This window comes from Ambystoma mexicanum, chromosome 10 (genome assembly GCF_040938575.1).
Source record: "Ambystoma mexicanum isolate Mex_15411 chromosome 10, UKY_AmexF1_1, whole genome shotgun sequence".
Taxonomy (NCBI): Eukaryota; Metazoa; Chordata; class Amphibia; order Caudata; family Ambystomatidae; genus Ambystoma; species Ambystoma mexicanum.
In genome coordinates this window covers 274,306,615-274,320,855 of record NC_090932.1, presented here as the reverse complement: position 1 = coordinate 274,320,855, position 14,241 = coordinate 274,306,615, and the positions used below count along the sequence as shown (strand labels likewise).

At 42.5% G+C, this 14,241-nt stretch overlaps 1 protein-coding gene across 1 annotated transcript in view; it reads right to left on the bottom strand.

Annotated features, from left to right (window-relative positions):
* The window catches only part of KLHL6 (kelch like family member 6), a 665,920-nt gene that overhangs the window by 405,792 nt on the left and 245,887 nt on the right, over window positions 1–14,241 (bottom strand). The window contains exon 2 of the mRNA XM_069617837.1: window positions 2,109–2,274. Within this exon, the coding sequence (XP_069473938.1) occupies window positions 2,109–2,274 (166 nt within the window). The remainder of the gene's footprint in view (window positions 1–2,108; window positions 2,275–14,241) is intronic.

Here is a 14,241-nt window from a genome sequence, read left to right as displayed (position 1 = left end):
CCTACATGTTTGCCACTTTCAGTCCACTCATTATAGCAATAATTATATACATACATGTAGACGAAATAGTGTGCAATAGAAGCCTAAATGGTAGCATGCACAATTCAGTGAATAAGAACACAGGTCCTCCTCAGAGCCTCTAACTTGTTCATACCCCAAGACCAGGGGTGGACTGGCCTATAGAGAACTTTGGAGATTTCCCGGTAGGCCTCTTCACCCTGGGCCTCTTTTGTGTGATATTTCCACATTTTCTCATAGAAAAAAGGGTTGGACTTGCTGAAAAATTGTAATTTGGGGCCACTTTGAAAATGATTTCCAGGGCCTTTTTTGGTTCCAGGTCCACCCCTGCCCAAGACTCGTTGAACATTTTGAGAATACAAGTAGTGCGTTGAGTGCTCTAAAAAAAACAAAGGTTTTGTTATGATGAAGAGTTGACCCAAATGGAACTACATCACCAGTAAAACTACAGCTTTCACAAGATTTCTTGTTGGTTTTTTTTAATGACATGAAATGTTACTACTCAATGCCCACAACTCATAATAATCCCAGACACAAATGATTAAGCATTTTAAACTGAAGAGGGTCTAGGCACGTATCCTCAGAAGGGCACTTAATGTTAGCTAGGTGACATTAGCACAACATATTTGGTAACATTTTTGTAAATGCCTGGTGTCAGAGGCACCTATCACACTAAACCTACAAACTTTGTAAAAAACGGCTCGCTAGGCCTCGTTACAAGGTTGCCTGTATCCTGGCGGCATTACCGCCAAGATACCGCCAACGGGTAACAACGTTACCGGCACTTGGTCTGGCAAGATTACTGCCAGTTTATGAGTGCTGGTAAGATTGGTAAATCCCCATTTCATGGAGTCCCTTAGGACTCCATGGGGGATTTGCTGGTATTACTGACACTGATAATACCGGTGCTGGTAATACTGAATATTTTTGCCAGTAGGCTGGCGGAATTACCTCCAGATATTAGATGGAGGTAATTCCGGCCACCCCACTGGCAAACTTGAACATTGCCAGTGCAAATAGGTAAACACTGGCACGTTAATGCTGCATTGGCAAAGTCGTAATGAGAGCATCTGAAATACAATTACAATGGGCCTCATTACGACCCAGGCGTTGGACCATGGTGCTAATAGCACCATGGTCCATGCTGGTAACTTACCGACTCCGCCATGGCGGAATGGGGAATTACCACCCCATTCCGAGGTTGGCGGGGCGGTAATTCCCCATGCCGCCATGGCCCTTCCCCATTCCCATATTTGCCCCATAGGGCTCAATGGGAATGGGGAAGGCGCTAATTACGGCACCGTAAATTACGGTGCCGTAATTAGCTCCTAGGTCCCTTTGCGGGTTGGTTTTCGCAAAGGGACCTCGTAATCAGGCGTTAAGGGTTTAACGGCGCCGACACCTTTTACGGCACCGTTAACGCCTGGGTTGTAATGAGGCCCAATTTGTTTTAAATGTTTCATGTACAAATAGGCTGCAATACTTACATTAATGATTGTATTCCCTTATTAAGGTTAGTGTGAGCAAAGATTGCCTTACTTTTACAATCATCTACAACATCCCAGCTGAGGGTTTCAAAGGTGTATGAGGGCCTGCAGTCATTGTATTACTTTTGACAATAATAGACTTAAGGCACAATTCATAGATAACAATGTTCTGTTTCTTTCAATTATACAATAGATGCTCCGTTTTGAAAAAAGGAAAGTGCTCAGTGACACGCCTCATACTCCAATGAGTAACGCCATCACTATCCCTTCCTCCTCCAGAATCATAGGTGGTCCTCTGCAAAGTGCCTTCAGAATGTGTGGGTGTGTTCTATTTGTGCTGGGAAGACACCCACACAAGCTTTGTAGAGGACCAGCTATGGTTCTGGAGATGGAAGTGATAGTGCCGGCATTGCTGATTGGAGGATGAGGTTTGTCACTGAGCACTTTCCTTTTTTCAAAATGATGCTTTCTGGGTCTATTATGACCGAGTTTTGAGGAAAGCTCTTCAGTCAACTCAGCGTAGAGCCTGGCCGTGAGTCGCGCAGATGTGCTAATGGGTGCAAGCGGGTGGATGGATCTGCGGGCAGTGGCGCCTTCTCTTACCTGTAAAAGGCTGGCGGCTTCCAGGAGCCTCTGCACGTTCTGCTTGGTGATCAGCACTTTGCACGTGTAGGTGTAGTCCAGGAGCATCTGCATGGTCTCGGAATCGACGCCTTTGATCAAGACCTTTTCTTCATACTTCTCTTTCAAATCGTTACAAAACATGGCCCTGCAAAGAGTAGATAAGGTGCATCGTGTGAGGCCAAATGAAAGAAGTGCTGCACTGTTTCCTTTCTAGCGGCACTAAATGTTGTTCACTAGCGCCAGCATCAGCTCAGCAATTCTCAGGTGCCCACTTGCTCTGCCCAGGCTTCAGAGGCACTCACTGATAAGCACGTCATCCATGTCACTGTCGTTGGAATTAGGGAGTTCCCCAAACATGCAAACACCCTGCAGAGTCACTGTGTCAAGGAATGCACAATGTCTCTGTGCATTCACCCATGCACACAGCAAAATAATCCCTTGTCCCAGAGTAGCACACATGTGTCTCCCCACTCCCACTAACTTTCCTAATGACTGCTGTGTCAATTGCAGGTGTTATGTATGACTCCAAAGTTTTACTGTGCGTTTATGCTTGGAGTCTCACAGGTTTGTTAAGACCAGTGACACTCGTGAACAGTCCGCAGCTGAGTGACAATGTCGGAGGTAGGCAGCTTTTAAGCAGCATTACTTCCTGTTCCCCTTCCACCTCTCAGAATCGGAATTCGGATTTGCTGAGCAGTCATGGTGAGGCATGACTTGCATACCTCAATGGTAACTGTTGTTCCGGAGGCTTCGAGCAAGAGGAAGCTGCAGCTCATGGGCTAGGGAACTGGTGATTATGGCAAGAGGTACCTGGAGGTTCTGCCTAGGCCTGTTGGAGATGATGGCAGGGGATAGGTAGAGGTTATGACCAATGGCAGGGTAGGTAGCTTCACGTTCATAGGATCATAGCGAGTACCAGACGTTTGCTATGAGCCGTGCTTCAACCATATTGCAGTCACAGTGTTTCAGTGATGTGGGAATGGAAATTGATGTAACCATGAAAGAGGGACAAGTCCACATTACCCGGGAAGTTGGAAGCAGAGACAGGACTGGACACAGACACAGGTATGAATGCAATGAGCAGAACAAGGCACATTTATTAACAGAGATTGTAAATTGCAGGAATGCAAAACGGAGTAGTAATGTTTCTGCCTAATCTCAGCATGGGTACAGTGTTTGGAAGAGAGATCACACTCAGGACTTGGCATTTTGCAATTTTGAATCCCCAGGAAGGGCTGACTCACCCCTTTACCCTTGCAAGGTCTTTGCACTGAGTACCATTACATTGGCTGATGATAACTGTCTGTTACAGCATGTATAAGAGAGCGAACTTCAGCGTGAAGTGAAATATAAGAACACTTATTATTATGAGTTCCACGGTCATGTTCTGTGCTGAAGCACTGATCAATTAAATACTTCTCGCTTAGCCGTATAGAAAGGCCAAGGCGGCATGAACTCTTTGGCTCACAACATGAAATCCCCCTTTCTGTTGATGTGTGGATGCTTTTTCCTGAAGGAGTCTTTCTGGAGTGTGCGTTATTGCTGTAATGTTCTGGGGGTCGAGAGATAATTAAGGCAGAGGGGCCCTCTTTTTTGTTTAAGGAGGGCCTGACTCGTGAGGGTGGATTACATTGGAAAGAACAGACGAGAGTCAGCAGCTACCCCTATTCAGAGACGCATTTGGAAATAGGTGCGAATTGCAACTGAAAGCTAGGTTTAGCAAATACTAGCTTAATAAACGAGGTCACGGAATTTGGCAAAATAAATTCAAAATTCAAAGTTTAATATATAGACAGACATCTAAAAACTGCAGGCCTATAACTAACCACAAGGCCTTAAAAGATATACATTGGCCCGTAAGGGCAACAAAACACAATGGAACGTTTTAATTACATATTGTAGTGAGGGTTAGAAACAAAACAGTTTGTGCAAATTCATGTACCACTTAATAATAGTAGTACGCCATTTTTGTCGACAAATTGAATAATTGGTGTTTCTGGTTCGGAATAGGATTGACCCTCAGGAGGTGCTGTGTAGTAGTGAATTTTCTAGAGGGACCGAACTGTCATCAGGACGATGTTGATGGAGGAACAGGTAGTGCGAAGTACCTGTAGAGATAGATGACATGAAGTGTGTCAAGGGGTAAGTGACCAACGGGGGGGATTATATTTAAAAGCTGCAGGTATGTAACCTACCTTGTTATGTCGTCATGTGAACTTGAATGAATAGTTGGCAGCCGTGATTGGTGCTGTCAGGAATTGTGTTGGCTCCTACAGTATGCGAGATCTAGGAGAGTGGCACATAGTTACCTTGCTGTCTGATATGAATATATCATATTGAAGTTGAGCAAAAAAGAAAGGGTACCTGGAAAGGCTAATGACCAGGATAAAGAAGAAGGCCGACTGGTGATGCCAGCGATGGAATGAATCGCTGCGTAATGATTATGGTAACAGGTTGATCTGAGGAATGAAAGTGGCTAAACGTCTCTGGTGAATGGAGGGACACAGCCGTGCAAGTAGTCTTCGTCAGGTGAACTGGGAGACAAAGCTTGGGACGTGTTGACATGTATGAGTTATGGCTAGTGTGTGGTATCTTCACGGAAAAGTTTTGGGTGAGGAACCAGTGATATTAATTCACGTTATTGCTCGAAGTTATAGTGCAAAATTACCTCAGTAGTTTTCAGGTAGAGGCTTTGTGATTGCCGTCATCTAATTTGGCCGGCAATGGTAAAAATGCGCCTAATGGCGGTGCATGTGCATTCGAACTCCGTGCATTCCTTAAAATGGATAATCGATCGGTTTAAGAGTGGTAGCGGTGCCGGCGCATGCCGTAATTAAAAGATGGTGCGGCAGAATCATGGGGCGGACTATACAGCTTACCTTGTAACGTGAATTGAAGAGCTGTGCCTGTGTCGGCTGCACGATAGTGGAAATACTATGCGCATGCGTGCCGCGTAGCTTGTGTATTCAACACAAGCATTCTTTGAATAAAGCTTTATTGTTACATCAGCCGGCAAAACACGGCAGACGACAGAGCAGGATTAGTGTCCTGTTATCTTATTAAGGCAGAGAAATTACGAGTAGCATTGGGAACCATGTTATACATGCAGCGCTAAGCTGAGTTAAGGAATGTTTATAAGATCGACTATTTAGCAGTTCAATATCCGAGGTTTATAGCACAGTCATGCAAAGTATGTAATAATAAAGTATAATGCTATTCCAAGATACAATGTTTTAACGTACTTAACCATAACCAGCGACCCCGAGACCAAGGTAAGTAGTCTCCTGACCCCTACCTCCCAAAAGCCCAATTTAATAAAAAATATGGCGCTTACAAGCACCATTGCGCACTCGGCGCGTGTTGTGTCCCCCTGTGCCCGCCCACTTCCTGGTTGTTCCTCTGCCTGCCTCCCCAGTCCCGATTGGACCATTTAAAAAAAAAAAAAAGGAAAACAGAGGCCGCAGCGAGGCTCGGCACCAGCTGCTTTCCACCATAACCAGCGACCCCGAGACCAAGGTAAGAAGTCTCCTGACCCCTACCTCCCAAAAGCCTAATTTAATAAAAAATATGGCGCTTACAAGCACCATTGCGCACTCGGCGCGTGTTGTGTCCACCTGTGCCTGCCCGCCCGCTTCCTGGTTGTCCCTCTGCCCACCCCCCAACCCGCCCACTGCATCCGGATTGGTCCACATTCCATACATCAAGGACATCCCAGGGCAGCCCTCTGCCCGGCAGCCCCTGTGGCTAAGGGCCCCAAGGCCAAGGGCGGCTCCAACATTGGCGGCTCCAAGATGTGTCTGCAGGTGTCTGCAGGGGAAGCCAAGGAAGTCAGCAACTAACAGACACCAACAAAACCGTGAGTGTGGTATGGGTGGGGAGTAGAGCAATCACTCTACTCTAGCAAGCCCATGCCACTCTATCTTACCTCCAAATAACATAGACTGCCATAATATTAGCATGTCCACACTTAGATAGAATTGTGAACATTAGCATGTCCACACCTAGATAGAATTGTGAATATTAGCATGTCCACACTTAGATAGAATTACGAATATTAGCTTGCGTCGCATCTGGATGGGATTTTGAATGTTAGCATGCCCACACTTAGATAGAATTGTGAATATTAGCATGTCCACACCTAGATAGAATTGTGAATATTAGCATGTCCACACTTAGATAGAATTGTGAATATTAGCACATCCACACTTAGATAGAATTGTAAATATTAGCATGTCCACACCTAAATAGAATTGTGAATATTAGCACGTCCACACCTAGATAGAATTACGAATATTAGCTTGCGTCGCATCTGGATGGGATTTTGAATGTTAGCATGCCCACACTTAGATAGAATTGTGAATATTAGCATGTCCACACCTAGATAGAATTATGAATATTAGCCTTGCGTTGCATCTAGATGGGATTCTGAATGTTAGCATGCCCACCCTTAGATAGAATTGTGAATATTAGCACATACACACCTGGATGGAATTGTGAATATTAGCATGTCCACACCTAGATAGAATTGTGAGTATTGGCACGTCCACACTTAGATAGAATTGTGAATATTAGCATGTCCACACCTAAATAGAATTGTGAATATTAGCACGTCCACACCTAGATAGAATTATGAATATTAGCCTTGCGTTGCATCTAGATGGGATTCTGAATGTTAGCATGCCCACCCTTAGATAGAATTGTGAATATTAGCACATACACACCTGGATGGAATTGTGAATATTAGCATGTCCACACCTAGATAGAATTGTGAGTATTGGCACGTCCACACCTAGTTGGAATTGTGAATGTTAGCCTGCGTCGCATCTAGATGGGACTTTGAATGTTGACATGCCCACACCTAGACAGATTTCTGAACAACGGCCTGCGCCACATCTAGATAGGATTAGGAACGCAAACAAATGCCACATTTAGACAAAACTGTGAATGTTAGCATGCTAAAGGTCAGGTAACCCACTAACCGATATAAGCTCAAACTCTGCTTACTTTTCTCACTCAAAAAACTCACACAACCATCTCTCGCACAACAAGCCGCACGCACTTCACAACACTGCAACAACACATAATCCAGAGCAACAGCACACGCGGACTGACACCGATCCAATACCCGCACCAAAGCTCAGTATCTGGTGTATACCGAGCTGAAGCTGCCAATAGAACACCACTCCTCTCACTATCCTACTCCTCTTCACCTTACGAACCCATCCCACCTTATCATTTGCAGATCCGCCAGAGCGCCTGGGGACCAATTCTGTTGGTGATGGTACGCGGTACAAATACCTTTAATATTTAACATTTAACATTTAACATTTAAATCAGGATTGCATTGAGATGCAATGTGCATCGTGGTTTAAGAGACAATAAATGTGGTGCTTTCCTAGGAACAATGATGTGGAAAGGCCATGTAGTATGCAAATAAACATGATAGTGACAGATCCTTCTTGCCAGGCATGAAAGTAAAAAAGTGTATGTATATACTGATTTATCGGAACACATAATTTTTCAAACTTAACAAAAAAGAGGTATACAGAGTCATATATACCTTGGTTTTGAAAAATGGCGATTAGTAGAAAAGAGCGAAACATATCAGCAGAGAATCATGTCTCAGCCCGACGCCACGTGAGAATCACAAAGACAAGATCACCTACGTTACCACCTACACCCCTCTAGGTAACTCAATCATGAAAACCATCCTTCGTAACTGGGATACTTTACACACAGAATCCTTTAAACCACCTAAACCTCGCTTTGCATTTAAACGCTGCAGAAATCTAAAAGACTGTTTAGTAAATACCTACATCAAACCACGTCCACCATCAAATCCTGAATCAACACTATGGAATCTATCTCGGGCCATGGGTCACCACAGATGCGAAACTTGCTCTGTCTGCTGCCTCACTAAGGATTAACAATTGACCCGAATGGCAAAACCTGGACGTTCAACACCTTCACAAATTGTAGAACCAAATGGACAGTCTATGCCATCCACTGCCCATGCAAGTTACTATACATAGGCAAAAGCAAACGGGAAATCAGAAAGCGGATCTGTGAACATTGATCATGCATTAAAAATGCAATACCCGATAAACCCATGGTGGCACCTTTCCAAGAAAAGAAACATTGCCATAACAACATCTTTTGGTTCATCCTCCAAACTGCCAACAATCCATTCAGTGGCGGAAACAGAGACTTAGTTCTTCGAAGATTAGAACAGCAGTGGATTTTCCGTCTAAACTCAGTAAAAAAAGGTCTGAATGTATCCATCGAGTGGAATCTCTTTTTTAGATAAACACCATGTGGCTTTTACACTTGCTACAGATAGCCAAGCCCCCTGTTTGAATACACTCGTTTTAGACCAATACCAGTACTGTCATTATTCCACTGACATTTTCCAATCGTTTATTGTGGAATTCACTGTGCTCTGCTTTTTTTAATAATTTCATTATGATGTCTAAATTACATTAATTTGTCAACCTGATCTAGATTTGTTAATCTGTGTATTTCGATTATGACCTATGCCATACAAGTCTTTGCCATCAAAGATTGTGCAAACGTCATTTCCTGCTATATTATACTACAAGAAAATGTTTATACTAATGGGCCTATAGAGATGTGCTGGTACAGGATGACCAGGCCTTTTCGTCATCAAAGTTCTACTAATCACCATCTTTCAAAACCAAGATATATATTGTAACTCAATATGACTCTGTATACCTCTTTTTTGTTAAGTTTGAAAAATTATATGTTCCAATCAATCAGTATATACATACACCTTTTTACTTTCATGCCTGGCACGAAGGATCTGTCACTACCATGGTTATTTGCATACTACATGGCCTTTCCACATCATAGTTCCTAGGAAAGCACCACATTTATTGTCTCCTAAACCATGATGCACATCGCATCTCAATGCAATCCTGATTTAAGTATGTTAAAACATTGCATCTTGCAATAGCATTATACTTTATTATTACATATTTTGCATGACTGTGCCATAAACCTTGGATATTGAACTGCTAAATAGTCGATTTTATAAACATTGCTTAACTCAGTTTAGCGCTGCATGTATAACATGTTTTCCAACCTACTCGTAATTTCTCAGACTTAATAAGATAACAGGACACTAATCCTGCTCTGTCGTCTGCCGTGTCTTGCTGGCCGATCTAATAATAAAGCTTTATTCAAAGAAAGCTTGTGTTGAATACACAAGCTACGCGGCACGCATGCGCATAGTATTTCCACTATCGTGCAGCCGACACAGCTCTTCAACTCGCGTTACAAGGTAAGCTGTATAGTCCGCTCCATGATTCTGCCGCACCATCTTTTAATTACTGCATGTGCCGGCACCTCTACCACTCTAAAACCAATCTATTATCCATTTTAAGGAATGCACACAGTTCGAGTGCACACGCACCGCCATTAGGCACGTTTTTACCATTCCCGGCCAAATTAGGCGGAGGCAATCACAAAGCCTCTACCTGACACCTACTGAGGTCATTTTGCACTATAACTTCGAGCAATAACGTGAAATAATATCACTGGTTCCTCACCCAAAACTTTTCCGTGAAGATACCACACACTAGCCATAACCCATGCATGTCAACACGTCCCAAGCTTTGTCTCCCAGTTCACCTGACGAAGACTACTTGCACGGCTGTGTCCCTCCATTCACCGGAGACGTTTAGCCACTATTAACCTTTATAAATGATACATCCATTTTTTGATCTGAGTTATGCAATTCCTTAGATGAATGTGTTACCATAATCATTACGCAGTGATTCATTCCATCGCTGGCATCACCAGCCGGCCATCTTCTTTATCCTGGTCATTAGCCTTTCCAGGTACCCTTTCTTTTTTGCTCAACTTCAATATGATATATTCATATCAGACAGCAAGGTAACTATGTGCCACTCTCCTAGATCTCGTATACTATAGGAGCCAACAAAAATTCTGACAGCACCAATCACGGCTGCCAACTATTCATTCAAGTTCACATGACGACATAACAAGGTAGGTTATGTACCTGCAGCTTTTAAATATAATCTCCCCCGTTGGTCACTTACCCCTTGGCACACATCATCTACAGGTACTTCGCACTACCTGTTCCTCCATCAACATCGTCCTGATGACAGTTCGGTCCCTCTAGAAAATTCACTACTACACAGCACCTCCTCAGGGTCAATCCTATTCCAAACCAGAGACACCAATTATTCAATGTGTCGACAAAAATGGCGTACTACTATTATTAAGTGGTACATGAATTTGCACAAACTGTTTTGTTACTAACCCTCACTACAATGTGTAATTAAAACGTACCATTGTGTTTTGTTGCCCTTACGTGCCCATATATATTTTTTAAGACCTTGTGGATAGTTATAGGCCTGCAATTTTTAGATGTCTGTCTATATATTAAAGTTTGAATTTTGAATTTATTTTGCCAAATTCTGTGACCTCGTTTATTGAGCTAGTATTTGCTAAATCTAGCTTTCTGCTGCAATTTGCACCTATTTCCAAATGTGTCTCCGAATAAGGGTAGCTGCTGACTCTCGTCTGTTCTTTCCTATGCTCTGGGGGTCTGCATACCCCGAATGAAGGTACTGTTCTCTTGTTAGCATCAGCTAAGTGAGAAATGCAGGATTCTTCAAGGTACATGAACTATGTCTTTTTTTCGTCATGTTCCGTGATTTGTGCATGATCATTTTTAGCACTGCACAGCGCAAGCGAGAGAATATGGCAATCACCTGGCATCCTATGGCAGTGCTTTCCCGCCAGTGTTTTAACCAGCAAAGCTGGGCTGGACTGGGATTCAAAAGTGGCCCTAGAAATGTACTTCAATGCATGGACCCATATTAACAGACACTGTAAGCTTTGTAATAAATTCATGTCTTCATCCCACTCAAAGATGGCCCATAGTGCAGAGGCCTAGCAGGAGTTCCCTATAGGCTAAGCCCCCACTGCAGTAAAGGGTCCTGCCTGTCTTGTTGGGTGATACATCTGTTTGTGTGAATGTCCCGGAGTCGGCAGAATTACTTGAAGGGTGTGTTCTTCATCTATACTGTTTGAGCTTCGTGTTGCTGATCCCTCTACAATGTTCTAAGCAGGTGTAACAAATCACCAAACACTCAGATTGATACAATGCATCGCTTCAATACATGCAAACAATGCAATATTATTTTATAGGGTAACATTAAAATGGCAGCATCGATTTAGTCAATGGCTTTGCAAGCAGCTTCTCTCCAGATGTTTTTCGCTATGACTCCCATAATCCCTCACATTTGACTATGATGGCTAGGGCTCATGGGAGTTGTAGTCCAAAATATCTGCACAGCCAAAAGCTTCAGAACACTGACTTAGTCTATGTTCTTTGGGTATTAAGCTGGATTTCATTGGCAGTAATTTGGCCCTATCTGAAAATGATTGGTTTTAGGAGAACACACTGTAGAAACCATGGAATAATGACAAGGATGGGACACTCGGATAGTAGGTGTCGCAAAAGAAATGTTTTGTATATTACATTATTTTTTATATTCGAGTGAGAAACACTTAAAGGTGGTCTAAACCTGGGCCATCTGTTCAGGTTCAACATCTTGTACACTGAACGTGTTAAGATTTAAGTCTGGGGACATGGTAATCCAGAAGCGACGTTTTCTATAAATGTCCCTTTACTGTGGTATCTACGTTATCATTATATAAAGAAGCATACCCACATAATGTTGGAAAATACCCCTCCAAGAGCATGGTCACTCAGTGCTTTAAAGGTTCATAGTGACTGTTTCGACAGTCAAAGTTTTGACTGGTGAAAGTTCCGACACAAAAGTGTCGAGAAAAAAGTTTATAATTTTTTTTTTTTTTTATGGGTGGTCCCCCCAAACCGCTGTTTTTTTTTAACACCTATTTAACTATACCAAATTAAAATAAACCCTTTACTATTTTAAAAAAAAAATATTTGAAACTTTTGTTTTCGCCACTTTTGTGATTAAACTTTTACCTGTCAAAACTATTTTTTTGAAATTTTGACTGGACTCCGCTTTAAATCGAATTCTAACCATTTTAGATCACCTACTTGGGAATAAGAATGTGCTTCTCATTATCATCTACATTCCTGACATTATGGGATATTCTGTAATATGAGCAATACAGGAGTGCACATTCCATGATCTCCTAGCATCTGTTAAGTTTCAGTTGATTGGTTGAGTGGCCACCAATGCGCACCTTGTATCATTACTTATTAGAGAGGCTTCGCGGTTTGGCTGGAATAAGTATGGTGAATGTTGGTGTTGTTCATCCTGCTGTACGTAAGTAGAGCAGTGGTTCATTTTAGCATGTGCTGTTCTACACAGTTTTTTAATTAAAGATACACGTGTGATTTATATGATTATACAAATTGTGGTATTGATACATTAACTGGGAATAACAGACCACAGCATTGTTGTGTGAACTGGTCATACTGGTTTTTGGATATTCTGGGTTCTTGGTGACCAACTGGCTCTAGTAGGCTCTGACCATTGTGTGCAATTTGGCCATAATGGAATTAGGCCTTGCTGTGCTGTCTTTGCATGGTGGATTCTGGCCATTATGGTGGTGACTGTTCTACACACACAATTAAAACGTGCTGTGCTAAGAAACCATAACAGGGTCTTGCTGTGGTTACTGGGCACAATAGAATCAGGACTTCCTGTGATACTTGGCTATAATGGATGTTTGCCTTGTGGTCTTCCTGTGATACTTGGCTATAATGGATGTTTATCTTTCTGTGAATGCTTAGACTTACATAAAATGGCTATGCCATGCTGGCTGATTGGTTACGGGAGGATTCATTGCATTAGATTTGGTCGCAGCCAAATTCATCGCATTTCTTCAGCCGCAAATATATGTGGGGGGTGGGTAAAGGTAATAAATAGGGTGTGGGGTAGGAGGGATTGCGTGGGGGTCTCGCCCTGCATATATTTGTGGTAAAATGGTTCAAATGGAGAAAAAAACAATGGGTTTGGCTGCGTGCAAATCTACACGATTAAATCACATCGAACCAGCGGAGCCTTATATAATGTTATCTTTCGGTGTCAACCACTTGACCTTGTGCTGCCTGGACATTGTTTACCCCGGGCTTTCTGTGCTACCTGGATATAATGAATCAGACATTGCTCTGCCAAGAGAAGAGAATATAATCTAGCCATACCGTGCTAATTGGCCCTAATGTACTGATTGAGCTAATTCCAACAAATGGAAACTGCCCAAGCTTGTGTGCCTACCGTACACAGCATGCTGTGCTAACATGCCTTAACGGAATCACACCATCCTTTGCTAAATTTACATATTGTATAATTTGTGCTTTATAAAGTGGGCAAAATGGAACTGAAAACCAAGTCTTAGCAGAGCAGGGCTCAAGTGAGGGTACACGCAGCTGGATGGAGTCAACCCATTTTTTTCAGAAGATGGACTCAGTCCCCACCCCCAGCTAAAATGAGAAACATTGAATGTCCTCTTTGAATGAAAGAATTAAAGCCGACCTCAGGGATCAAACCACAGTCTTCAGGCCGGACACTTCACTACTGCCCAATGTAACCTGATGAAAAATAACAAACAACTAAAGGTGAAATGTCCCATTTCAGTACTGCAAGTTCCAGAGAAAACACTTGTATTGGTTTTTGGAGTTTAAAACATGCACACCTTTTAATGTTTTCAAAAACACTATTAGAAGAAAATATCCCGTATTGGTTTTGTCTGGGTGTTGATTTTATGAAAGGCAAATGCAATTTGTCCTGTGAAATGTGGGTGGTTATGCAATGCCAATTTAATGAAATGTGCATATTTCCCCTTGATATGCTAATTTCTGGCAACGTCACATCCCATTGCGATTGTTGATGAGTCCCCTCACTTTTATTTTTAGGAATTGACCCCTGTAGCAGAGTATACTGTAATTTACCCGGGATGTGTTAAGAATAAGTATCTTCTGGTTTCAACCTCTTGCATACGATATCATCAAAAAGCCACTAAACTTAGAAGTGGTCGGCCACATCAAATGGACTAATTATTATAATAAAAAACAAATACTATGCAAAATGCAAATTGGTAAAGGATGAGGTGGATGGTCTCT